This window comes from Carettochelys insculpta, chromosome 10 (assembly GCF_033958435.1).
Source record: "Carettochelys insculpta isolate YL-2023 chromosome 10, ASM3395843v1, whole genome shotgun sequence".
Classification (NCBI taxonomy): Eukaryota; Metazoa; Chordata; order Testudines; family Carettochelyidae; genus Carettochelys; species Carettochelys insculpta.
The window spans coordinates 4083025-4109821 of NC_134146.1; the positions used below are offsets into that span (position 1 = coordinate 4083025).

The 26797-nt window shown below is 48.0% G+C and overlaps 1 protein-coding gene across 2 annotated transcripts in view; it reads right to left on the minus strand.

Annotated features, from left to right (window-relative positions):
• The window catches only part of UBE2G2 (ubiquitin conjugating enzyme E2 G2), a 33771-nt gene extending 7483 nt beyond the window's left edge, over positions 1–26288 (minus strand). The window contains exons 1-4 of one of the 2 annotated variants that reach the window (XM_075004479.1): positions 26184–26248; positions 7724–7951; positions 6349–6384; positions 6218–6263 (exon numbers count right to left, since the gene is read on the minus strand). In XM_075004479.1, coding sequence (XP_074860580.1) covers positions 6218–6258 — 41 coding nt within the window. In that variant the 5' untranslated portion in view covers positions 6259–6263; positions 6349–6384; positions 7724–7951; positions 26184–26248. Of the gene's footprint in view, positions 1–6217; positions 6264–6348; positions 6385–7723; positions 7952–26183 lie in introns of both variants that reach the window. The other variant, XM_075004478.1, reaches the window with a different exon arrangement.
• Positions 26289–26797: the final 509 nt, after the last annotated feature.

A 26797-nucleotide genomic window follows, 5' to 3' on the forward strand; every position in this document is an offset into this window, starting at 1 on the left:
CCAAGTGCAATCCGGGAACTGAGGTTTGTTCCCTGAGCCCTCCTCTCTGACAACCACCCATGCGTGTCCTCTGGTAGGACATTTACAAGCACAGGCCTGCTGGCATTTGATTCCTCTAGAAAAACCGAGAACCGAGACCTTCGTTTCAGGGGATGCCTGCACCTGTCAGGAGCTAGACTGAGAAGAGGGAGGGTGAAGTTTGTGCTTTCCATTATGCAGCACACGAATTGGACGTAACTCACAAACGGCAGACCAACGACTGCCAGGTACTGTCCCATGCCAACACCCAGCCAAGGTTGTTTTCTGTTCCTCTTTCCCCTACTGCTGCTCTGGACATGGCCACCATCCCCCACTAGTGTGCCCGGCAGCTTCCTTATTCCCTCCCCGCAGCAGCACTCCTCTGCTGCTGGCAGCTCCAGTCCTGCCAGCATCCCTGAGCACCTCTCTCGCCCGTGCCTGGCGGGCCCAGTCGGATAAAGGGCACAATGGAACAGCAACCTGGTAGAAGCTGGTGGAAACAAGAGACAAGCCATCCGAAGCAGCAGTTCTCCTTCCTCCTTCCCCTGCCAAGCCTCATCCAGTCACCAGGAACCGCTGCACCTTGCAACAACCAGGCATCAAAACAGATCGGATACGACAAGTGCAGAGGCTTCCACTTGCGATGGGACAGAAGAGTCCCAAGCTCTGCTGCCGGCTGCGGATCGACTGGCTAAGCAGCAGTTCAGCAGAACAGGACCCGGCGGTTACAGGGGCCGAGAAGCCAGATGAGCCAATAGCGTGGCCTTGTAGCCAAGAAGGCTAATGACATACCGAGGTGCAGCTGTAGGAGCGCTGCCAGCAGATCCAGGGCAGTGGTGATTCCCTTCTATTCAGCAGTCGGGAGGCCACATCTGAATTACTGCGTCCAGTTCTAGGCCCCCCAGTACAGAAAGGTGGGAGGCAACAAAAATTATTTGAGAGGGCTGAAGCACATGACTCATGAGGAGCGGCTGAGGGATTGGAGCCTCTTTAGGATGCACAAGAGCGAGGGGGGATTTGACAGTAGCCTCCAACTACGTGAAAGGGATTTCCAGAGAGGCTGTTCTCAGTGGTGACAGATGGCAGAACCAGGAACAATGCTCTGAAGCTGCAGCGCAGGAGCTCTGGGTTGCATATTAGGAAAAACTATTGCACTAAGAGCGCACTGGAATGCGTTACCGAGAAACGGGAAGGAATCTCCATCCCATCCCGAGGGGGTTTCAAGACTGGATTGACAGGGTTGATTTAGTTGGGTTGGTCTTACTTTGGGCAGGGGACTGGACGTGTTGACCACCTGACGTCCCTTCCATGATCAACAGATGTCTTTTCCCACCTAGCCACAGCAGCTTCCCCGTGCTGTGACTCTCACCACTAGTCACCCAAACCCTCGGCCAGTCAGAAAGCTCAGATTTCCGTTACAGTTCCCTGAGCTCTTCTAAATCGTGCCAACAGTTAACCTGCTCTTAGCGTCCTGTCCCGCCCCTGTCTGGCACAAACTTCAAACCAAACCGGGAGCTGGGACGCAAGGGACTATCAAAAGCTTGCGCGTTAAATTACTAGGAAGGTCCCAGCACTCTGTTCAATTATAGCCCCACGCCCTGCTAATTAAGCAATCTGTCTCCAAGGCACATTCCCAGCTGTGGGTGTCTGCACGTCAAGGGGAAGCAGCCGGCAGGCGTGGAGGTTTCACTCCTTTGAAGATACTATTGTGCAGCTCGCACTGGGACGCCCAGTCTAGCAGCTCAGAGAGCGCTTTGTAAGACAGGGATTAGGTGGGGACTCATCTAATTGAGCGACGCAGAGTCGAGCCGTCAGAAGCAACTACAGCCACGTCAGGACTCATCGCCAGTTGAGAGATAAGATGCTACGGCAGGAAGCGTGGCACGCATCCCAGCTTTCCAGTGCGTGCTCTGCGACACACGCACCCTGCTTTGCCAGGTGGCAGCATGACAGAAGTGCCTGCCTCAGTTTCCCCATTTAGAATCCACCCGTCTGCCAGTGCGGATGGTCCTGCTGGGGTGATTTATTATAGAAGCTGGGCACATAATGCACAACCCTAGTCCAGAGTCACCCCCGCACAGTCCAAATAGTACATGCACCACATTGCTCCTGCAGCTCCCGTCAGACCCTGGCTGTCAGGTACAGTCTTCTCCTGTCTTCATCCCACGGCAGCCAGCCCAGCCCCTCTACCTGGAGTGCACTCCCCTGCTTCCCAGTGGGAACCCCTCCCTGGCCTTCAGTGCCTCTCAGTTCCCCTAGGTCCAGCTCTCTGGGGCTGGAGAGGGGAGCGGTAAGCTCCCCGGCCTTCAGCCCGCTCAGACCCTCAGCTCCAGCTCTCTGGGGCTGGAGAGGGGAGCGGTAAGCTCCCCGGCCTTCAGCCCGCTCAGCCCTCAGCTCCAGCTCTCTGGCTCAGAGAGAGCAGGCCACTCCCTGGCCTCCAGCCCTAGCCCTGGCTTTTGGGCTTGGGGACACCAGCCAGCCAAACCCCTTCTCGCTCTCCTGTCTTCAGCCTTCTCCCAGGAACCAACCCGTGCTTCTTTGCAGCCCCCTGGGGCTTTCGTGCCAAGCAGGAAGACCTGCTTTGGCGCTGAGGAGCTGGAGGTGCTTACTTCACTGGGGCCAGCCACCCTGTGACAAAGCTGCAAAGGCAGCTGTTCCCTCCCTCTCCTCCCCAGCCACTTTGAAAGGTAAGGAAAGGGCAATCCAGCACCAACACAGGAACGGTGTCTCCGCCTCAGAAGAACCAGCAGGAAGTTGTAAAAGATGATATCGGCCGTGTCTGCCGGCCGCACATTTAGTCTGGGTAATTCTGTCCCGTGCCTCAGCAACAAAGTCCTCGAGCCGCCGGCACTTGCTCTGGGTACAGTTTAAATACATTTCTGTATTGAACCCCTGGAAGCGCGTGGGGTTTCTGGTGCTTGGCATGGCCTCCTAGAAGCAGCAGGGAACCTTGGGGTGTCTCTGCTCAGCTCGGCTACAGCTCGCTCATTTTTAGGAGCACTGTTAAATATGCCAGTTATTTTTGCGTTGGTCACTCCGGGCTGTCGGGATCGAGGTCAAAGGGAAACCAAGGTGGCATCTTCTATGATGAAATATGACAGCAGAGTGAGAGTTTTAGGCCTGAACGCCTTGATCGGCGACGCTTCAGGAACCTAAACGGTGGCTGTGGTCAGCTCTACGCGATGCTTCCCTCTTTGCGACGGGCGTCTCTTTGCTCTCACCTGGACTCCGTTTGCATCAGCTGCTCTTCAGCCAACAGCTCGCTGAACGGAGACCTTCTGACCGGTTAGCGTCACGTGTGAGATGTATTGCCGAGTGCCACTGCCACAGCGTAGGGCGTCTGGCTCTCACCCAGCGGAGGAAAGAGGATAGGCTGGGACCTGTCGCACCCCAAAGGTGTGGGCCTTCAGAGCAGAGGAGGAAGAGTCATCACCACCACTACTGTTCTGCTGGGGACCACCACTGTGAAGCTGGGCCATCTGCTTCTCCTGTGCCAGGGGAATGCTCGTAGCACCTTCAGGTCCTTTGAGTCAAAGGATGCAGAGGGGACCACTGCCCCTGCTTCTGAGACAACTGTCCTTGAGCGCCCCAGAGCTACCGCTGGGCTGCGACCCTGCCCGAACCTTGGTTGTGAGGCAGCCAGGATGGTGGGAGAGCACAGGGGTTAATTACTCCACTCAGGAACGGCTGCCTGGCAGTGGGACAGCCGTTAGTTTGCGTGCAGAGGTGTGGGTGAATTACTCCTGTTTTCCCACAGTGTTTTGTAATTGTGTTTTTTTGAAGAGGGAAATGAACATTTTCAATCCCTGTTAACAGGGTATTTTTCCCCCTGCACCATCAATATAACCCAGGAAAGCAGAGCTCTAGGAACAAGGTATTACAACCACAGTCCTACTCAGACTCCACAGATCATCTTCCGCTCAGCACAACCAGTGCCTGCTGTTAAAACACCTCATAAAACGTGCCAGAGAGCATTACTGCTGACCACGAGCCGTTCTAAGCCCAGCCAGATGAGACCACATGGCTTCACACCACCCCTTAAAAGACATAAGGATAAATTAGAAGGCTTAACCAGTGCAGCTGATCTCTGCTAGAGATCACAGGCAGTGGGACTGAGCAGCTGCTCACAGTGTCTGAGGAGTCATGGCTTTGCTATGGCTCCCTTTCTGATCCAAGCACACGAGATTGCTGCTGTGAACATCAGTTTGGGAGGCAGTGATTTCCAGGGTAAAAAGACGGCAAACTGATTGCGTGCATGCATGTGTGTGTAAAATTTGACCGCTAATAGGCTTACTTTTGAACATTTTTATCAGTTTATATTGTCACAGTTGATGGAAATTACATGGTCAAGCAGTTATTTAATGACAGCAAATGCTCGGAGTCCAACGGTTAAAGCTCTATAACCATTAACCACAAATTGTCACCACATGTCAAATTCTAGCTTCTCATGTTGGCCAAGTAAGAAAAGAGACTTTGTGTACATTTTGATCATCATCCATGGAAACTTTTTGTTGGTGGTGGTGGAGGTGGTGGTTTATGGGCCACGGGTGGAAGATATACACTGATTACAAATGAGCACAAGAAACTCTGCACTTCATCAGTAAGATGCTATTTACAGTGAGAGGAGCAAAATTATGGAGTGAAAACCACCACCCAGGTGCCTTCCGAAACAGCAGGGTGAGACCAGCTGATGAGAGAACAGTTCATGCTATAACCCACGGTTTATGCACACTTGGAAATAGCTTCTTCGGTAGCTGTAAAAGCTGGGGCGGGTGGGAAATCACCAAAACCCATCGGATGGTAATACAAAGGAATTCCATACTCAAGAAGCCCGTCTCCACACAAAAGTCCTAGATCTAAACACAGGTCTAGTTACTTTTCAAGACAGATTTTTTCAAAAATTAGCTTGAATGTGTATTGTTTATATTTTAAGAAGCAACCGTTCAGCTAACACAGTTTGTAATGCTGAGTGTTTCTGAACCACTTTGGTGGGCTGAGCTCTTTCTTTAGCACAAGGATAAGCTTTAAAAGTTCCTAAGGCAGAACACCAAAAGGCCCTGAAACCTGAATATTAAGAGACTGCACTTGAACAAAATCTCGGACCCCACAGCGAGTTCAGGTCTCAGCCAGTTTTTTGATTACTCAGCCAGCCCCTTTGATACTTCGGAACAATTTATGACTCCTCCTCTGAAGATCCACCCTGCAGACATCTATTAATCCAGCCACATTCAGGTGTCCCAGTAACATCAAAGATGAGCACTCAGGTCTGCGTCATCCATTTCGGGGCGTTAGAAAGATGGCCCCTAGCACAGAGCACTTAGGACAGATACGTGCAAATGGCTTCACAGAACCGTAAAGCAGCCACTCAAGTTTGTACTTCCACATTCGCCTTCTCCGTGTTACTTTAACAGCAGGGGTGGGGAACTCCCAGCCTGTGCTCTGGATCCAGACCCCGAGGCTCAGGGTGCCCCTCCCCAGCATCAGGCCCAGGGCAGGGCAGAGGGTGTGCAGCCCTGAGTCTTGCGTGCTGAATCTGTCCCATAGGCTCTGCCTGGTGGGGGCAAGAAGCAGCTATCTGGTCGACAGACAGCGCCTCTGGATCCCGTGTGCTCCATAGCCGTAAACGTGGAGCATGCCAGAGCTTATGAGTCAAGTGCAGGAAAGAGTAAAGAGAAAATTAATTCTGGAGATCAAAGGGAAACAGAGGTCCCAATGGTCACCCCTCTCTTTTCTCCTGCCTATACTGTGAGAAATCTGACCCCTTTTTATTGAATTTAGTTACCTGTTTCTGGTCTGCAAATCAAGCAGCTCACTCTGTTTTCCAGGTTATTTGTATTATCTTTTAAGTAGAGGTGGTCCCGGCAGTGACCCTTGGGTATACTGTTACACACGGCATACGACTGCGCTGGGCCGGCATCACAAACTTTTATTATTCTTTCAACAATACGACCATCAGCATAAGACAACTGCTATACAGGTGTGCTCTGTTTGTAAAACCAGGTCATTGTTTGATGGCTGACAGGTTCTCACCTTCCCCCGCAGAAAACAGACAAGCAAAAGGCATGGATGGAATTCTCTTTCACACAAGTATACACAAGATTAAATTAAGATTTTCTGTATGAATGCTCTCTATTTTGAATAAGCTAGCCCAAAAGTTAAACAGAAGATGAAGTTTAGCTCCAAAAAAGTATCAACTCACATGATTAAGGCTTCCCATTCGAAGAAGTTTTCTTCATTCATGGGCCCTATTAAAAAAAGATACATCATTTTGTTTTACAAAGAACAATCAGTGACACAGCTACATCACATTAGTTCTGGATAGCTCCTTACCTGCTACTATTCCTTCCGGTGGATTCAGGGTTAGCTCTAAAATTCAAAGAAATTTGTTACTGATATGGCAATTTCTTTATATTACTAAAATTCAAAGAACAAGACATTTAGTCGATCAGATGAACGGACGTAGCTTAGTATAACTCGAGAGAAGCAGGAGCAGCCAATCAGGTATCAAGACAATCGGGGAATGTTCTGACTCCTCCCACTGGTTTTTTACTCATCAGCTGTGGCTTCCAAAGAAACACCAACCCACTGAGCGGACAGATTTAAGTAGTTTCCTGAACTAAGAGAATAACTGACTTTCTAACCAACCTGGCTTTAAAACTTTGCCTGAAAGCCCAATATGCAACAATTTGTACTCTACAGGGGAAAAAAATCACCCTTTCGGCCAAGCACAGAACACCTTTTTCAGGGCAGAACAGTCTGAATTAGCACACAAGCTCTCAAAGCCCCATGAAAAGGGAAAGCCTTTACTCCCATAGCTTCGCTGCATTAATTCCAAACTAATTCTCAAAAGAGTTTGTACCATTTAAAGGTCACTTGAAAGCCGGGATTCCCAAATGCTACGCAGTATGAATCTGAGCAAATATACTGCTCCACTGAGTCACAGACACCCCACCCCCACATGTTTTATAAAACTGGCTTATGAATATGTATTACTTGGAGGTGCTTTATACAAAATGCATCATGTAACATTTTTATAGTTCCAATCTGCTGAATGTGTAGATTCTATTTTTGTGCATGTATGTGAAGTTAGAAATATGAAGTGTAAACCAATTTTATTAATCTAAGTCTTCTCAGGAGAGCCATTAGTGGTACTTAAGGAAACTTAATGGCCTGGTGCTCAAGACAATGATCCATAAATGGGCTTGTTTTTTCTGTATGTCCAAACTGCAGTTGGTCCCAAAAAGACAGGTGATCATGCCACCAGATGCTGGAATCCATCTCGAATCTACTGTTTTTACACCCATGGAAAAAGACGATTCCCGCCCTGAGGAAAGTCTTTATGGAATGGAAAGCAATCAGTCTTTTGTCTGCCCTCTCCACTTTAAAAGAGAATACACATGAAGAACCCTGAAAATAAAAAGTCAAAAAAAAAAAAAATCTAAAAGCTATACACGCAGGCCGGAGAAAAAGATCAACTCTGTCTTGAAGAATTTTACCTACGATAAGGACGAAGCCTCTTTCACTCCTACATGTTGGCACATAGGCCACTGACGACGATTCACCAGCATCCCATCTTGGGTGATTTTTTTCCAGTTCTGACCAGGTTTAGCCCATCTTTTTAGTGTCTAACTCCAGGTCTCTTTGCCAGGTGTTTCTTGGGCACCCTCTTTTCCTTTTTCCTCATGGATTCCAACGTAAGACTTGCCTTGTGATGCTGGTGGTTGGTTTTCTAAGGGTTTGTCCAATCCATCACCATCTTCTCTTCATGATTTCGTCTTTGGCAGGAAGTTGGTGAGTCAGTTGCCACAGGTCTTGGCTGTTGACAGTGTATGGCCAGTGCATCTGGAGGATTTTATGGAGGCGGTTATTGATAAACGCCTGGATTTGACAGCCCTCTTTGTTGTTCTCCAAGTTACTGCTCCATACAGTCGGACTGACGGGACATTGGAGTTGAGAGAGGAACATACTTTAGAACAGTTTCTCTTAAGACAATAGCTTTAATTGGCATGTTTTGTTTATTTTGGCTTTGTAACTTACTTTGATCTGTTTTCACTTTCAACCTCTTAAATCACTGTTTGTCTTAAGTATAAAAGTCTTATGTTTATAATCAAGCCCTATGTAAATAATGGTTACCTCGGGGTGAGGGGGGGGCTGGGGGAGCAACCACTGTGCATCTCTCTCTCTCACTGGTAAAGATAATCTCTCACTGTGTAAAACTTTTACACAGAGCAAGAGAGATTTTTCTGGGGTTTTGGTCCCTGTTGGGAGTTATGTTCCCAGGTACTGTCAATGACCCTAGAGCTGAGTTGGTTCAACATCTGTATTGCTTTGCTGGGGGAGCTGTTACACTAACTCTGTGCCCTGGCTGGAGGAAACCAGAGCTTCTGGCCCAGGAGCACAGGTCTGGGGGAGCCCCAGAGGATAGATGGGGGGGCTCAGTGGTATGGATCAGCACTCCAGGTGACAGCCCAAAGGGGGCCTCTGTGATTGTTCTTCTCACACCTGAGATGGCCACATCCTGAATGCTGCATGCAGAAGTGGTCACCCTATCTCAAAAAAGACGTGCTGGAATTAGAATAGGACAACAAGAGTGATTAAAAGCATGGAACAGCTTCCATCTGAGGAGAGATTAATGCAAGGCAGTGGTCCATGGAAATACAACTGCTACGGTGAAAGTACGTAAGGACGCGTTATTTACTCCTTCCATAACACAAGAACTAGGGGCTGGCAAACGGAATTAATTGACAGCAGGTTTAAACACACATAAAAGGAAGTACTGCTTCGCACAACACAGTCAACCTCTGGAACTCATTGCTGGAGCATGTTGAGGCTATAAGAGGTTCAAAAAAAGAATCAGACAAGTTCATGAAGGATAGGTCCCTCGGTGCTTATCAGCCAGGTAGGGCAGGGGTGCAAAACCATGCTCTGAAGTGTCCCCGGCCTCTGTTTGCCAGAAGCTGGGACTGGGTGACAGGGGAGGGATCACTTGATGATTATTTGTTCTGTTCAGTCCCTTGGGGGCACCTGGCATTGGCCACTGTTATAACACAGGACACTGGGCTAGATGGACCTTTGGTATGACCCAGGGTGGCTGTTCTTATGTAAGCTCGCGAACAATATGCTAAAATTACATCAGAACTGAAGTGGACTAAAAAGCAAGATGCCAATCGACAGCATGCGAGTTTGAAAGGACATGGGTTGAACTCGATCACAAATGCTGGTTTGGAAAACAAATAAGCCCATAATTTTTTTATTTTCCCTTATCACTGTGGGAGCACGAGCACCTGGTGGCCGGGCCTCACTCGCAAGGCAGAATGACCATACACTCCATCTTGGAATGCTATCATACAGCAGCGGGAAGGTCTGAAGTCAGGCCAGGAGAAAGAAATCAGAAAGTTGACAAGTAGTTGGAGAGTCCCCAAAGAGAACATCCTGACAAGCAGATAGTAAGCCCCCAAAGAGAACAGCTGGGGCTAGTAGCTGGAAGCCCCCCCAAAGAGAACATCTTGGTTGTACAACATCAGAGGGTCCCAGGGGAGGTTCAGAAAAAGACCAAGGACAGAGGAAATCTTGTAACATGTTCTGACAGGCCAGGAGGATAGAAAGCCCAAATTAGGTAACAAACGCTTTAATTGGCCAGGTATCGAACCCCCAAGTAAGAAACAGTATAAAAGGTGATTTAGCAGGAATAAGGGTGTGGGCTCCTGGACACCAGGCGGAGGCTAGCAACTTCCAGTCCAGACAGCAGACCCCGGCCTGATCACCCGGACGTCACCACCACGAAAGGTCCCAACCAAGCCGTATCTCTGACTTGAAGGGCCGCTGTAACATAGTTATTGGTGAGATGTGGGAGCATTGGATGTTATTGGTAAGTCACATGTAATTATATATAGTTATATGTAACCTAGTATTTAGCTTATGCCAAATAAATAACTATCTATATATATATATATATATATATATATAACAAGTGTTAAGTAATTGTAGTTACAAATAAATGAATAAATCACTATTGGTAAATACCACTAGCTGGTCTAGCTGGGTCTGTATAGAGAATTATTGGGACTTAGAACAGCCACAGGGCATTGTGGTGTTCACAATCGGAGTGTTATTGTTTCTGGTACTCATAATACTGTGGAAACCTAGGTTTTAAAGTGGATACACTGAATCACATATTGCTGCTACACTATATCAGGCTGCTATAAAGGTGGGGTGGTTGGTCCTGGGCCACCCGACTGCCCCCGCTGTATCACACCCCACGTGCACCCACGGGACCCGGAGTAGGTCGGCATATCGTCATGGCGTCACTGACAGGAGGTCAAGGGTCTTATCCCTTGGGACGTGGATGCCCGTGGGAGTCAACAGGGAGGGAGTCAAAGCCTGAGGAGTTATTTTATCATGCTCAGTTCCATCAATTGGAAACCGTGCAGGGAGGACAAGAGGGACTTGATGTATGTCTGTTTGATAAGGGGGATGACAGAAAGTATACTATGAGAGTGTCAGCTGAGGGACTGGCTTGTGTCTTAAGAAAACACCCAGGGTCGAGGTTTTATCCCAGGGAGGAAAAGAAGCAGTTGCAGTTGGAAGGGATACAGAAACCGCTGGATCCCAAGCAGAATCAGATGCATGCTTATAAAGTGTTTTTAGGATGTGTAGAGAGAGCTACAAAAGAAAAGAACCCGTGGTTTCCGAAATATGCCTTGGAAGACGGGGGACAAGCACATAGGTTGCTGGTAGAGACAGCTGAGGAGTGCTGGGAAGCGCGAATAGCTCATAAAGTAAAAGCAGATGATCATGACCCAAGACGATTGTTAAAAATCGTGGCAGAGAAATTTGTTAAGTTGTTATGCACCCTAGACACGTCAGAAGGATTGGCTAGGTCGTTGGTCAGGGAACAGGAAAAGACATCTGCTCTGGAGAAAAAACCAGGAGGACTAGGGGAAGTAGAGAAGGGGGGCACCCAGCTCAGGGAGTCAGCTCCTCTGAGAGAGCCACCCCCCCCATATCCCCCAGAGGTGATTGAGTCAGCGGTCCCCTCAGCCCCGACGTTGTATCCAGATCTCAGGCAGCTGAAGGAAAAGGGGGAAGGACCGAGTAGCATAGGAAAAGGGGAACGTGAGCAGACTATGGCTGAAGGGACAGGAGTAGTACAAGCATTTCCTATAGCAGTCACACGAACAGAGCATGATCAAACCGGGGGAACAACTACTAAGATTGTGTTACGGACCCGTACCCTGGGGGAACGGAAAGAGTTATTAGACAGCACTAGCAGAAAACCCGGTGAACCGTTGCCTCAGTGGTTAGGTCGGTTAGTATTACAGTTTGGATCAGATCTAGTAGATAAAGAAGAGGCTAGATATTTAGTGCGAAACTCTCGATGGTCAGGGGGTGTTGCAAATAGCCGGGAGATAGAGGATAACACCCAATGGCCCGTCACTATCCCAGCTGTCGTCTCCTTGATGACAGAAGGCACGTTACAAATGTTTAACATACCGTTGGGATCAATTAGGACTGAGGAGGAGCTGATAAATACCATTGCTGGCATGTCATTTATCATGTGGCAAGCTCGCCAACACCCCTTAGGACTAACAGCAGCTCAGGCTAACAATCCCCGTCCTTATTTGTTTTTGGCAGACCCGTCTCAAGTACCCGTTAGTGCAGTAGCTGTTGAAGGGGCTGGTGAGGCAGCAGGGGTTACAGCAGGAGATCTCATGTGGCTGCAGACAGTAGTCGGACGTCCTTTGGGTACTTTGTTTACGGTCACAGGCAAACTCAAGTTTCCAACAAGCGTAGGGGAAACAAAAGTCCTAGCAGCAAGCGAGAGCAGGCAGAACCGAAAGCAAGGAGAGGGAGAGCAAAAGTTTTCCCCCCTTGAAAGGGCAGTATTTGGGTTCTTGCTGAATAACAGCAATCTTACAAGAAGTGAACTGAGAAAATTGAGTCCGGAGGAGCAATTCACCTTGGCAAAATCGAAGGGTTTTGTCCCTTACGGAGACAGTGAGAAGGGGAAGAATGGGGCAGACGACAAGGCAAAAAACGATTAGGGGTTGCTTCAGACAGGGCCGTATCTGAAGTAACCGAGCTTAATCGAGACACAAGGCCCTACACTAAAATACATATAGAAGGGGAAGTAATCAGATTTTTGTTAGACACGGGTGCACAGGTTTCAGTAATTAAGCCATCTGTCCCACACACTAAATTAGGAAAAAAAATTATGGGTCCAGGGACTGCACGAAGTAAAAGCCGCAGAAATGGCTATGGTTAAGGTTAAAAGGGGTAATAAATTTTATAAGGTTAAAGCTATTATAGGGCATGAAAATTTACTAGGGGTAAATGAGATTCGACGACTGGGCCTGAAGACATTAATATGGCAGGCCTTACCAGTAAAATTAGAAAGTGCTTCAGTGCATAGTCCAAAAGTAGTTAACGGGAGTCCATGGAAGTTCAAACTAATTCCTACCCCAGAGGAAGGGAAAGGGCATATAAGAACTTGATTAAAGAAATTGTTGTCAGAACAAAAAATAGAGTTAATACCAGAGTCAAGGTTTCTGTCTCCCGGGTGGGGAATAAGGAAGCCTAGTGGTGATGGGTACCGGCTGGTGGTGGATTACAGACAGGCTAATACACGAGTAGAAAGGGTACAATTTACAACACCATATACCTTACCGGAACTCTGGAAGATGTTACAGTCTAAGAAACTGAGATATGGGGCGAGTATTGATCTTAAAGACATGTTTTTTCAAGTCCCCCTAAGGGATGATCAGGGCATCTTAAACTTTTCAGTGTTAGGGAAATTATATAAATGGAAAGTTTGCCCTCAAGGCTATGTTAACTCCCCAGCAGTGTGCAGTTTAAAGTTGACGGAGACTTTAAGTAAGATAAAGGAGGAACCGGGAACGGTTGTGTTAAATTATGTAGATGACATTTTAGTTGCCGGAGAGGAGAGGGAAACCACACAAAGGCTTCTAAATAAGGTATATCAACAGTTAAAACTGAATGGATGGCAGGTCAGTGAAGATAAGTCGTCCAAGGTCGTGCAAACAGAGTTCTCTTTCCTGGGCCTGCAAATAGACTCTGATGGCATTAGGCCAAGGGAAGGAAAAGACAGACGATTAAAGGAGTGGGAAAATAAGCATCCTGAGAATAAACAACAAGTACAACAAATCTTAGGAGAATTAAACTATATTCGACAGTTTCTCCCCCTAGAAATTAATTGGGCAATTAGGCTATTGCAGAAAAAAGTCACTAAGAAACACCCATTTTATTGGACCACAGAGGATTCAGAGGCGTTGACTAAACTTATTGAAGTTAGTAACCAGCCGTTAACTCTATCCAGGGTGAAACAGGAGATTCCTATAACTATATGGCTGGCATGGACCGCAGACCATTTTTTAACCAGGATAACTCAAAGGGGCAAGATAATACATTTGGAGCAATGGAGCATAAATGGATCAGAACGAAACTATGGGCCGTTAGGGAAGCTGTTGTTGGGACTTGCACACTTGCAATTCTGGTCAAAGGGGCACGTAGGAATTATAGAAGCTCCTTTAATAACTGCATTAACATGGATTACACCGGACTGCCCTGCCCCGGATTTTTGCGGGACCCTGCGCACCTGGGCACAACTAACAACACAGGCCCAATATTTTTGGGGAAATTGGGAGCTTAAGGATCAGATTAATGAAATGGAGGATATAACTACCCGCCCTGTGTTTTGCGAAGCAGTAGGGCAACCGTGGATAGTTACAGATGGGAGCACAAAGGGAGGACAGGATAGAGCGGCAATGTACTGTGTAAAGTGTGAAGCCGTAGAGGTTAAAGCATTGCCTTTCAAGCACGGAGCTCAGCATGCAGAAGCTGAGGCATTCTTTATGGGTGTAGAACATGCATTGGAGAAGCATTCACCAAAGGAGGGGTTAATTATGGGAGTTGATGCACACTATATCATCCTTATAGCTACGGGTAAGGGAACTGCAGATTTAAATCGAGACAGGTGGAAAAAAATGTTACAAAGTGTTAGGGAAAGGTATCACCGAGCATATATAGTGCATATACAGCCCCATAGGCCAGATACCTACTGGGCTCATAAATTTGTGGACGAACAGGCACAACAGCCCATTGCAGTAGGGGCTAATAAGGTTCCAGAGGAGGAAGTGCAATGGTTAGCAAACTGGTTACATAATGAATGGGGACATTATGAGGCTAGAAAGAACTATCACCGATACCAGCGGGAGATAGTGGGGAAAACGGAGATACCGCTGAATATTTGGGAACATGCAGGACGGCAGTGTTTTGTGTGTCAATCAGAAAAATCCATGGGGACGATCGCCCATGACAAAGGTGCTTTTGCAGCTGAACAATTCAAACCGGGAACAGTTTGGCAGGTTGATCTAATGGGACCATTAGAAGGGGCCCGTCAATACCCCAAGAGGCTGGTAATAGTCAATCTGGGAAGCAGACAAACATGGGTCTTGCCCTTGCAAAGGACAACAGCCAAGGAGGTAATAAGAGGCCTTGAAAAGGCAGTGGCACATTGGGGAATACCCACAGAAATTCAAACGGATGGGGGACCACCATTCACTGCATGCCAACTAGAACAGTGGCTTACATTTTATAACATCAAACATCATGTTCATTTACAATACCATCCCCAAAGCAATGGTGTAGTAGAACGAAAAATAGGGGTACTGAAATTAGGAATTAAAACAGAAAACAAAGGAAAAGGTTATAAGGGATGGGATTTAATTTTGCCAAAGGTACTTATTAATTTAAACCAGCAAACATCAAGGTGGCCAGATTTGCAGCCCAAAATCCCAATGCCGTGGCAAGGAAAGTTTGCGGCAGAAGAGTCAGTATGGGTTCATATACCCCAATTGAAGGGATCAATCCCAGAGGAGGGAAAGATAATACGACAGGCCCAATACCCTAATACCTATTGGGTAACTCGCTTACAGCACAAAGGGGAAGTGCTGGTGCATCACAATTGGCTTAGCAGAAGATAATTTGTAACATATAATCTAACCATATGGCCAGGATAATTTTCTGAGCCTAATGTGTTTTATTACAGGTCAGCCTAATTCATGCTGGGAGCGGCAATCCCATATGGAAATCGGCAGCACGAAACTCCACCAATACTGTTGAATTATGGGCAGCTGCATTTGCAGTTTTAGCCAATGCCACTGAATGTGTAGTTTGTACTAACAAAGTACCCTCTGCTAATGAGGCTCCATTTCGATTGGACCCTGTGTTTATGAACAGTTCTAATTTCAGTTCTACTAACCTCAGATATTTCCCCGATTATCAAGAAAGAAATTCCAGAGCAAGTACACTTATAACGTTGGCTATAACGGATACCCCTGCCCCAGAAGGAACTTTTTGTTGGAACTTTCCGCGTTTACATGAGACAATATATCGATGTATTGGAGAACAGTGAGAAGATTACAAGCCAATTTTTGTTGGGTTTCAACAAAACTGTAATTTGACGCTTTCGCTGTTTGAGTTATATAATCATTCAAATATAAATGTAACCGATAATTTTGTTAACAAGAATAATACCCATTGGTTATCGCTTGCAGATGTGTGTAATAATGATAAGTCGCATCCAGCATTTTTTGCAGCCAACGGGGTTTTTCGGCAATTGGATATGGTTGAACGGGGGTGTAATATTACCAAATACTCCACTAAGCACTTTAATGCTACCATTATAAACCCCATGACGTGTTTGGGTCACTCACCCAAAAGTAAGGCCAAAAATATGCAAAATCAGGGTGTGCTGGGCGGATGCCCATGGTGGCACAGGTTTAATAATACACGGCCACAGGCCAAAGTTCCCGACCACTTATTGGCACATAAGTGGATAAAACAAAACAGTTTACCCCCAGCCTGGTTTTGGATTTGTGGGAGTCAGGCTCATTCAACGTTGCCGAAGTACCCTATCGGTCGCTGTACTATAGGAAAACTAGCAATTTCTGGTGGCACCATTTATACCAGAAAGAATTCCGAATCACGATTTATAGGCCGGAAAAAGCGAGGTTGGACATCGGATGGTTGGGTTGCTTTTAAAACTTGGGTATCAAAAACAGCCCAAGCTATTGTTAGCTTTAATCCATTAGGTAACCTAGTTATGCAGGAGCAAATATTAGCTTTAGGCGTAAGTATAGAACATTTAGGGAATAGAACTGCAGAAGTATTAGGGTTAACAAATGATAAAATGGAAGAAATTCGTACCTATGTTATGCAAAATCGCTTGGCATTAGATTATTTACTTGCTAAAGAAAATGGGTTTTGTGAATGGCTAGGTAACATGTATCCACAATTTAATGGACAATGTTGTTTTGAAATTAAGTCAGTCAAGCAAAATGTAAGTGATATAATCCAGGATATAGAACAAATCGGTCAACAGGCCAGAGAGGCGGCATCTTGGTGGGACAAATGGTTTGGTGGTATCCCATCCATATTTGGATTGGGAGGGTTAAAACAATTATTTTGGTCTATTTGCATAATACTCATAGCATTATTACTTGTCGTTTCTTTGGGGTGTCAACTTATACGCAGGATAACCTCAATAGGGACTCAGGTCAACTCTCTCGCCCTCCACGCAGATACTGAGCCGTTGTTAGCTGCTGATAGCAGTAGTGATGTGGAGGTATAGGTCCTGCTCGCTCGGCCACGGCCAAAGGGGCATGTGGGAGCACGAGCACCTGGTGGCCGGGCCTCACTCGCAAGGCAGAATGACCATACACTCCATCTTGGAATGCTATCATACAGCAGCGGGAAGGTCTGAAGTCAGGCCAGGAGAAAGAAATCAGAAAGTTGACAAGTAGTTGGAGAGTCCCCAAAGAGAACATCCTGACAAGCAGATAGTAAGCCCCCAAAGAGAACAGCTGGGGCTAGTAGCTGGAAGCCCCCCCAAAGAGAACATCTTGGTTGTACAACATCAGAGGGTCCCAGGGGAGGTTCAGAAAAAGACCAAGGACAGAGGAAATCTTGTAACATGTTCTGACAGGCCAGGAGGATAGAAAGCCCAAATTAGGTAACAAACGCTTTAATTGGCCAGGTATCGAACCCCCAAGTAAGAAACAGTATAAAAGGTGATTTAGCAGGAATAAGGGTGTGGGCTCCTGGACACAAGGCGGAGGCTAGCAACTTCCAGTCCAGACAGCAGACCCCGGCCTGATCACCCGGACGTCACCACCACGAAAGGTCCCAACCAAGCCGTATCTCTGACTTGAAGGGCCGCTGTAACGTAGTTATTGGTGAGATGTGGGAGCATTGGATGTTATTGGTAAGTCACATGTAATTATATATAGTTATATGTAACCTAGTATTTAGCTTATGCCAAATAAATAACTATCTATATATATATATATATATAACAAGTGTTAAGTAATTGTAGTTACAAATAAATGAATAAATCACTATTGGTAAATACCACTAGCTGGTCTAGCTGGGTCTGTATAGAGAATTATTGGGACTTAGAACAGCCACAGGGCATTGTGGTGTTCACAATCGGAGTGTTATTGTTTCTGGTACTCATAATACTGTGGAAACCTAGGTTTTAAAGTGGATACACTGAATCACATATTGCTGCTACACTATATCAGGCTGCTATAAAGGTGGGGTGGTTGGTCCTGGGCCACCCGACTCCCCCCGCTGTATCACACCCCACGTGCACCCACGGGACCCGGAGTAGGTCGGCACATCGTCAATCACTACCCCTTGTAGCCAGATCTTAACTGTTCACCTAGAGGAGAAGACTCCAGAACTCACTACTCACCTCTGGAGTCACCTGAGCACTCACAAGCTGTGTTTGTGGTAGGGGGTTAAGCTTTTCTAGTTCATTTTGAAGCTTGAAGTAAGATCTATTCATCTACAAGTCTCCACGGAGCACTTCTAGGGCACGTAAGGACCACTAATGCAGGCTGTGGATGGCCAAAGTTTTATAAAAGATTTAGTTCATCATTAGGTGTAAAATAGTTATGGTCCAAATAAACCTTGAGCTAACTAAAGCAACTGTACAAACATACCAAGAACCTGCATTTTAATCACGCCTAATTATGCTCTTCAATGATCTGCTGACCAATACACCCGCAAACTTTGCTACATATTTTAATAATTAATCTGAAGGCGTGCAAACTATTTAACACAGAGTACTTGGCAAATGCATCTTCTTCCCTTAGTGCAGGCAAATGAGAGGGCTCTGACCTGAAGAGCTTCAGGAAACCCCATTCCATTATCCACTCTGCCATTCCCCTCTTGTCGTCTGCAGCATTGCTGTAGCACAATTGTGAGACTTTCGTCAAGTCACTCCCTACTTCTGTCATTTTGCCCATCTGAAAAATGGGAGCAATGACTGATGCTTTCCATTGCAAAGCACAGAGACCTGCGGATGAAGCAGGGAGGGAACATACTATTTAAACTCGCGGTGTCCAATACGTTCACCATATGTGGGTGTGGCAAATCCTGACTCTGAAGCCACGTGTGGCTCTTCCAGAGCTGCACACCGAGAATGCCATCCACCTGCTCCGCACACGCGCCCCATCACTCGCTGGGAGAAGCACATGGCGGCAGCGGCCCCAGTGGCTCCGGCAGTGGTCCCACCAGCACTGGTGAGTTGCTGGCCAGGGTCCCTGGCATTGGGGGAGGGGGCTGGGAGTGCTTGGCTCTGGGGGAGGGTGGCTGTGGCAAATGTGGAAGGATGACAACCACAAGTGTGGCCGTCTTCCAACTCCTATCAGACACCACTGATTTAAATGGTTCACTGCAGCCTCCCAAGACTCCAGTACAACGAGGCCCCGGGCTGCTCCAGCCAGGCTGGAACATCCCTATCTGCAGTGGCTCTGCAGGACTGGAGCCATCCCTGCCTGCAGTGGGAGGCAGGTTGGGGGGCTGCTCCAGTCCCTACTGGTTAACCATTAACATCGCTAGGATGAACGTACTCAGCTGTGATACAGTAAATACTGTTCACTATGATCGCCTCCCACGAGAGACGGCAGAAACATTCTCTGTCCTGAAGCCACTCATCTTATTTATTAGTTCCCACTTGCAGCAAGTGAATCCATCCTCGCTACTTGGGTGATAAGCTTAAATGGCTTTAGGACGCAATTTCCTACGTTTCTGACCACCTTCTGAGAGTCAACAATCAGCGCAGGAAGGTCACCAGGTCCGATCGTTCGGAAAGGAAGGGCATTTCCAAAGCAGCGCTTCCAATACTAACGATATTAACAAGCTGCAGGGGCCTTGCCTACGTCGTTACCTTCTTTTAATTTCACGAGAAGAGCAGCAGCTAATCACAACCTGTCCAACCACAAGGCTGGATTTCTCTCTTTAGGCTCCAGGTGCAATCCTTCCAATTTTCAGCCCACAGCGCAAGAGGGTGCAGACTGAAATGAGGATGTCTTGCATCCAGAAGCATAAAGGCGTGTATCCCTTCTAATTGTTTGTCTGTCTTACGTCATTTTAGGTGTTCTCCGCTATGTAAGCATCTAATCTTCTTTTTTAATCCTGGAAGGCTTTTGCCCTCATTTATATCTAGTGGCAATACATTCCCTGGAGTAAACACCTCAACTGTTAGGAGGAAATACTTGCTTATATAATGTGTAATTAAACACGACTATTTGGCAACTATAGTAAAATTCCTTTAATCTGGTACGTCCGGGACCAGACAGGTACCAGATTACCAAATTTTCCAGACTATTAGATGTCACAATAATTCCCACACTCTAAATCAAACCACCCCCACAGCCACGGTTCACTACCCCCACACACCCTGGCTCCAACCCCTTCACGCCCTGGCTCAACTCCACCCCCAGACCCCTGCAGTCCTGACCCACCCCACACTTAACCTCCTTGTCCCCCTCTCACGGCCCCAGTCCCCCACCCAAGGCCTCCGACTTACACAACCCTCACGTACCTCAAAATTCACGTATCTCGGAGGACTGCTGTATGCTGGACCATTAAATGTTGCCAGATTATCTCCATAAATGGGACTATTTTGCCAAATGCCAGATCATCCGAATCTCCTAATCAGCAGAGGCTGGATTAAAGGAGTTTTACTGTATATGGCTCTAATTATAGAAAAGAATCTCCATTTTACAGATTAGAAATTTAGACACAGGAGGGTGAAGAGATGCCCAAGCTCAGAGAGCACGTTACTGGCAAAGCTGGGGGTAGGGCTACCCTAGAAACACTAACAGCAATGCCACTGGAGGGTTCCTCTACTGCTGTAGCAAATCCACCTTTCCAAGAGCCGGTAGCTAGATGAACAGAATTCTTAGCGGTCTCTTTGCAAGGCTTAGGTCATCTTAAATTACAGGGCACAAAGCAGGCGTAACATAGCTAAACCAACCTTACTTTGTAGTTTCTCAAACCTTTTAACCCGTGACCCACCCCACTCAACACGACTCTTTCCGTGGACCACCCTCCAACCACCCATGATGACAAAACGTATTCCCTTATCTCCAAATACTTTAAATATTAAATGATTCATAGTAGTTTACTGGCACAAACACATAACTACGCAGCCGTAACTTAAATGGGGAAGAGGTGTGCAGGACTGGACACTCCCGAGCTCCCGGCCCCCCTGCAAGATGATGGCGGACCACGAGTGGTCTGTGGACCATACTTTGAGAACCAGGGGTGTGACCCAGCCTGAGCAAGAGGATTCCAATCTACTAACTCTTACAAACACGGGCTTCAAGCAGAAAAAGCTTCTCAACAATCATGTTCAGCCTAGTTCAGATTTAACACGACACAAAAGCTAGGAAGTTTAGGGCAGAAGCTGACGTCCGTATTTGCTCTGGGGTGGGAAAAATCCAGCCCGAGCGATGCAGTTATACCAATGTAACCCTGGGTGCAGCCAGCATTACGTCACCAGGAAAGATTCTCCCGTTGCTACACACTGTAGTTATGGTGAATTAATTCAGCAGCGTCTTCACTGAGGCGCTGCCAATGTCCCACCACAGGTTCGTCCACCGTAGTCTGGACTTCTGTTATCTGACAACATCTGTGGTCCAGCATCCCTATGAGTGTTCCAGGGCTGGGGTGTTCACAGTGAAAAGCCAGGCCCTGTGCTCAGCAATTCCTCCAATGCCCTCCTACAGCATCTGGAGCCCTGCCAATGCTCAAGCTCAGGGAGGGATAAACTTCACTACTCTTTTATTTATATTCTTCTCTGTAGTTAATACCTCTTGAAAGCATCTATGCCGTGCCAGAAGCTTGTTTTAATATTTAATGTTTATGCACTAAGGGGAAAATAACCCTTCAATTTTCAATATAAATCAAAGCAGCGTTTACCCCAGGAACTGAAATTAGAGGGAGTGTTCAAATTAGCCGGGGGAAGGTATTGGCCGTTGGAAAAGAATTAAACTGACAACACTGCAGTGGCAGTGGGGGATGATATGACCATAGGGAGGGAAGTGGGGTTTTCAGGGAGTGTCAATTCCAACGCAAATTGCCAAAAAAATAACGAAGCAAGAAACACCACCCATCCTCCTACGACCACCCACACCCTTCAACCACCTTCCCTCCCTCTCCAGGACGTCTCAGAAGACAGATATGCCTGAAAGGCAATACATTTGGGCTTTGGCAGATTGTGAGGCGTTTCTGAACTAAGCACCATGTGAAAAATGCCGTTACCACAGGATTAAGTGCAGCAGTAAAACCTGAGATGCCAAAATTGCCCTTGAGTCTACACATGCAGCCTTAGCTTTGCTATTTCTGACTTTACTGCCTGCGACAGGTCAAACCACTGATCCCCTTCTGACTGTCACAGGAGGTGCTGATCATACCACTGAGCCTGCCTGTCTCGGGCACCCCACTACCCGATCCTGCTGGTCCCGAAGCTCTGGTCCCCCGAGAAAAGGCACAGAGCTGAGGTAACAGCCCTCTTGCAGAGTCACAGACTCTGATAACAGCTCAGCTCCGCGGGGGCTCATTCACAAGGACTTGTCAGCCTGCAGAAGCACAGCCTCATATAAAACCAAACTCCCAAGTAGACTCATCTTACTCCATATAAAAGATTTACATAGAGCACGCTCATAAAGTTTGCTTCCTTTAACAAGGAAGGAGGGAGAGCACAGCTGTCGTCCCGTCCAAGTAACAACTATTTATGCTGAGTTGGTTAATAAACAAAAGTGATTTCATTAAGTATAAACACTGGAATTTAAGCAGCTCCAAGCAAAGGCCAACGGAGCACAATAAGTTACCACGTTAAAATTAACCAACTGTACCTGACACACTAAGAGGCTAACAAACCATATTTCTCACCCTCCTCCTCATTTCCGGTGCAGTTCATCATAAAAGCTACAACTATCTCTTCCTCTCCCCTGGACCTAACAATTCTCTTACACCCCTCTCATGAGAGTTCTCCCCGCCACCCCGCAAGGCTCTCTTTGTGTATCTTCTTAGGGTGGGGAGGCAGTTTCAAAAGTCGTCTGAAGACCATCATTGTTTTCTCCCCATCCCTTGAAGAGAATTTCCCCAGGGTGGAAATGCTTTATTCCACTGTGTTGTCCTTCCCACCCCCTCCAACAGAAAGGTACAAAATTCAAGAGGAAGTCCAATACCAGCCGGTATGGTCATACGTCTGTCTTTGTCAGACCAACCAGTGTGGGGTTACAGGAAAAACAGAACTATTTACAGCTTATTGTCCTTAAGTACCACTAATGGCTTTAAAGAGAAGACCTAGATTAATAAGCAGGTTTGCACGTTGTATTTCTAACTTCACATACAAGAATGAGACATGCACACAAATAGAATATGCACTTTCAAGGAATAACAAGCGCTTAAACGCCATGTTTTGCATCTAGCATATGAGTTATGTATTTCCACATTCAAAAACATATTTCCATAAAAATACGGTGTGTAGTGTCATAATGCCTAGCCACGCGACAAGCTGCAAGTATTTGACTGACACTGGCAGCACGTCCAGAGCTAGAAACACATGCTTGTATGAACCAAGCAGATAGAGGCTAAAAGCTTTCTAAAGCACTTAAAGATCTATACACAGTGGTAAAAAATGTAACTGCTTAAAGCAATGTGAATGGAACAGGCGGTCTGCTTCATTCGACATACACAGCTAATGAGGTGCTGGTCTTTACGAGATGTGCATCTTCCCAGTGCACATACATATGGCTTGCATAAAATATGAATTTAAAAAATCCTATTTGCACACAAGCCTCCTACCAAAAATCCTACATTTTCACTACAAGTCAGAAAGAAGCATTCCCAGACAGAGCTTTGAACGTTCTCCCTCAGCCGTTTTGCCAGTGGAGCTCTTTAAAATATTGTTTCAAGAATCTATTTATAACATATAGAAACAGGGAAATTTTGTTGTTTTTAAACTTGCTCATTCAGAAATAACCAGTTTTTAACTGTTTAAAAAATAGCCACATGGAGGCAGAAACCATTTCTGGAAAACTTCAGCCCAGCATATGAAAGTCACTGAATATTTAGAAAACTGAAAACAAAGGATTGTGATGTTCATTCAACCTCAAGTACAGATGGAAATAAAGCACCAGCTAGATTATAACCGCACAATGACTAACCTGAAAAAAGCAATGATTTAACTTCTTTTATGAGCACAGAGATGTTGGAAAGCATGTTGCTGCTTTACAAAAATCAGATTAAAGCCCAGACTGTACCCAAAGGCATACATTTCATCACCCGAGGACATGAACAGCATGTGAACAAAACAAAAACAAAGGAACAAAAGCTTAACAAAGAGGCGGCTAGCTGGGAAAGTGATTGCCTGCATAAGCAGTCACTGTATGTTTGTTCAAAGGTTGGAAGACAGATCAAATAATGGTCTACAAGAACTGACAAGTACATGCCTGACAGGACAACAACCCCAACAGGGTCGATCACCCAGGGTTTGATTTCATGCACCTAGTAGGGATGAGGAAAAACTGAAATATCAGGGTCAACAGATGACCTCTGTACTCCTGAATCGCACAAGGAGTAAGGGAGGTACCGACAAGCTCCCTCAGGGCAGACGGCCAGATAAGCTGATCCTAGGTAAGTCGATTCCAGATATGCAATTGTTGTAGCTGGAATTCCAGATCTAGGATCAATTTTCAGGTCTAGGGTAGACCTGCCCTTACAGAGAAAACACAGCATGCTTACAGTTGTATTACCACAGAGTGTTCATGATACCCTACACCACTTGGAAAATGAGAGAAGCAGGGGTGCACAATGAGACAATTTTTTCTGCTCAAGCGTCCCTGGGTGAAATCATTGGACACTAAATCAATCAGGGCAGAGTATGTTAACTGTTCACCAGCCTACATTCCCTTACAGTTTTAGAAGCCTCTTCTCAAGAGGGACTCCGAATGGGAATAGCATATGTTGCAGGTCATGACTGAGATATACTGGTATAATCCTGCGATGCTGTATAATCACGTCGGTCACTGTTACACAATCACAGCAAATCTTGTGCAAATGTGTCACGTAATAGATCTATGGAAAGCCATGATTTGCTGAATGATTATCCTATTTGTGCGCATGTATCACTTTTGTATCTGAAGTTACGAATATTGACTGTGTACCTGTATGTCAAATGTTTGCTCTGGTGGTAACACCCACAGGGCGATTCACATTGACCCTAGTCAGCACAATACGAATGGAGAATTCAAGTGGTGGCCCACCCACAAACCCAATGGGCCACAGAAGGAGACTATCCCCACCTAATGGACTTTCCTGTGAATGTTCTAGCAGGAATACAGGTAGGTAACGCTGACCCGACGCAACGCGCAGGTCTGCAGAAGAAAACACACGTTGGAAGGCCATGTTCCTACAGCACATGGAAGCGGCCCACAAAGGCAGAATTAAGTGTGTGGAGAACCACTCTGGAGGAGAAGTGATCAGGATGAAAGGAGAGTCTTCAGACAGTATGAACCAGAGAAGCAGGAGGAGATGGTGCAGCTGATCAGGCAGCAAACGGAGCTCCTGCGGTGCCTGGCACAAAAGTACAGAACCCTACCGCAGCCCCTGCCGAACCACACACCCTCCTCACCACGCCCCCTAACCTCCCTGCATCCTCATGCCTGAATGTGGGGTGGCAAGTCAAGGGGAGCCTTGCATTCCACTCCCAGGGACTCTTCTGAGAGCAGAAGGCCAACATTCTCCCACTTGTGATGACTTGCTTACCCACCCCAAAAGTCTGTGCCATGAATGCCTTCAGTGTCCCCTCAATAAAAACCATGAAGCTTGTAAAATCAGTGTCTTTATACTTTGCGTTGCACTGAGTCGGGGGAGCAGGGCAAGCGGGATTTACAGGCAAGCACACATCATTCAGGGGGCACCTCCTCAACAGCAACAGACATGACTGTCATGTGGCTGTCTGGTTATTCATGAAGATGTTTTTCAAAGTCTCCCTGATTAGAAGTGCCCCTCACTGTGCTCTCCTTATTGCCCTGGTGTCCGATTGTTCATAAGTAGTGGCCCTCCAGCCTCGCATGCAATTTCCCCCCTTGCTCTCGCATAAATTACAAGTCACACAGCGTGCTGCAGCCACGAGGCGAACACTGCCTTCACTGCGGGCTACCCAAACCAGGAGGCTCCTGAATCTGGCCTTTAAAAGGCCAAAGGCCCATTCTACCCCCCTTCTGCACTTGTGCGGCCTGTAGCCGAACTCCTCCTTACTGCGGTCCGAGCTGCCCGTATATGGCTTCGTGACCCCAGGGAGCAAGAGTTAAACCGGATCCCCCGGGGATCACGTCTCCAACGGCGACTTTCTCGTCTGGGAAGAAAGTTCCATTTCGCAGCTCTCTGTACAGACCAGAGTCGCAGGGAGCGTTGCCCGGGGGCTGCTGACGGGGGGGACGCGCACCCACAACGACCTGCCGCCCCTGCCTGCCCCACCGCGCACCGGGGCGGACGGCCGCAGGGCCGCGGGAGCAGCAGGGCCGGGATCCCCCCCCCCCACCGCCCAGCCGCCGGGGGGCGGGGAATGGGGGCTCGGGCAGACGCCGGAGCAGCGGACGCGGGCGGGAGAGTTTCTCCCCGCGACCTGCCGCTGCGGCCACGTCGCCCCCCGCTCCGCCCGGCCCGGGAGTTACCGGCGTTAACCCGCCCCCCGCGCAGCGCAGCGGGGACAGGCCGCGGCCCCGGGCCTAGGCAAGCGCCGCACCCCGCTGCTCCCCGGCCCGGCCCGGCCGCTCACTCACGCTTGTACTCGGCCATGAGCCGCTTCAGCGCCGTGCCCGCCATGCCCGGCCGGAGCCGGAGCCTCCCGCGCCCGCCGCTTCCGGGCCAGCCCGCACCATAGAGAGCCCGGCGGCGCGGCTAGAGAGGCCGCCCGGCGCGCCGCTCCCTCTCGCTGGCGCGGCCGGGTCCTCCAGGGGCGGGGCTCCGAGGCTCCGCCCCCGCCCGGCGGGTGGGGCCTGTGCCGCTCCGGGACTGCGCGGGGCGGGGCCAGGCGTGGGGAAGGGCCGAGTTAAGGGGACGCGGCGGGTCCCGCAGCCCCGCACCCTCCCGGGCCTGGCGCTTCTCGCAAGGGGTGGGGGCGGGTTTGATTGGAGCAGAAGCCGGCTGGGCCAAGGGGGCTGCCACCCACCGGCCCCGGCCCCGGGTCCCTCTGGCGCTTGGGCTCACCCACCAGCCCCACGGTCACGGGTGCTTCCTGGGAGGATCCCTGAAGCATCGGGTGGTGAGGTGCGTGGGGGTCAGCCTGGGTCCCCTTCACACCCCTAACTGCCCGGGCAGCTCTGCGCCTTCCTCTGCAGTGCAGGCAGCTGGGAGAGCAGTGGGATGCAGTCACCTCACGGTGATCCCACCTGGG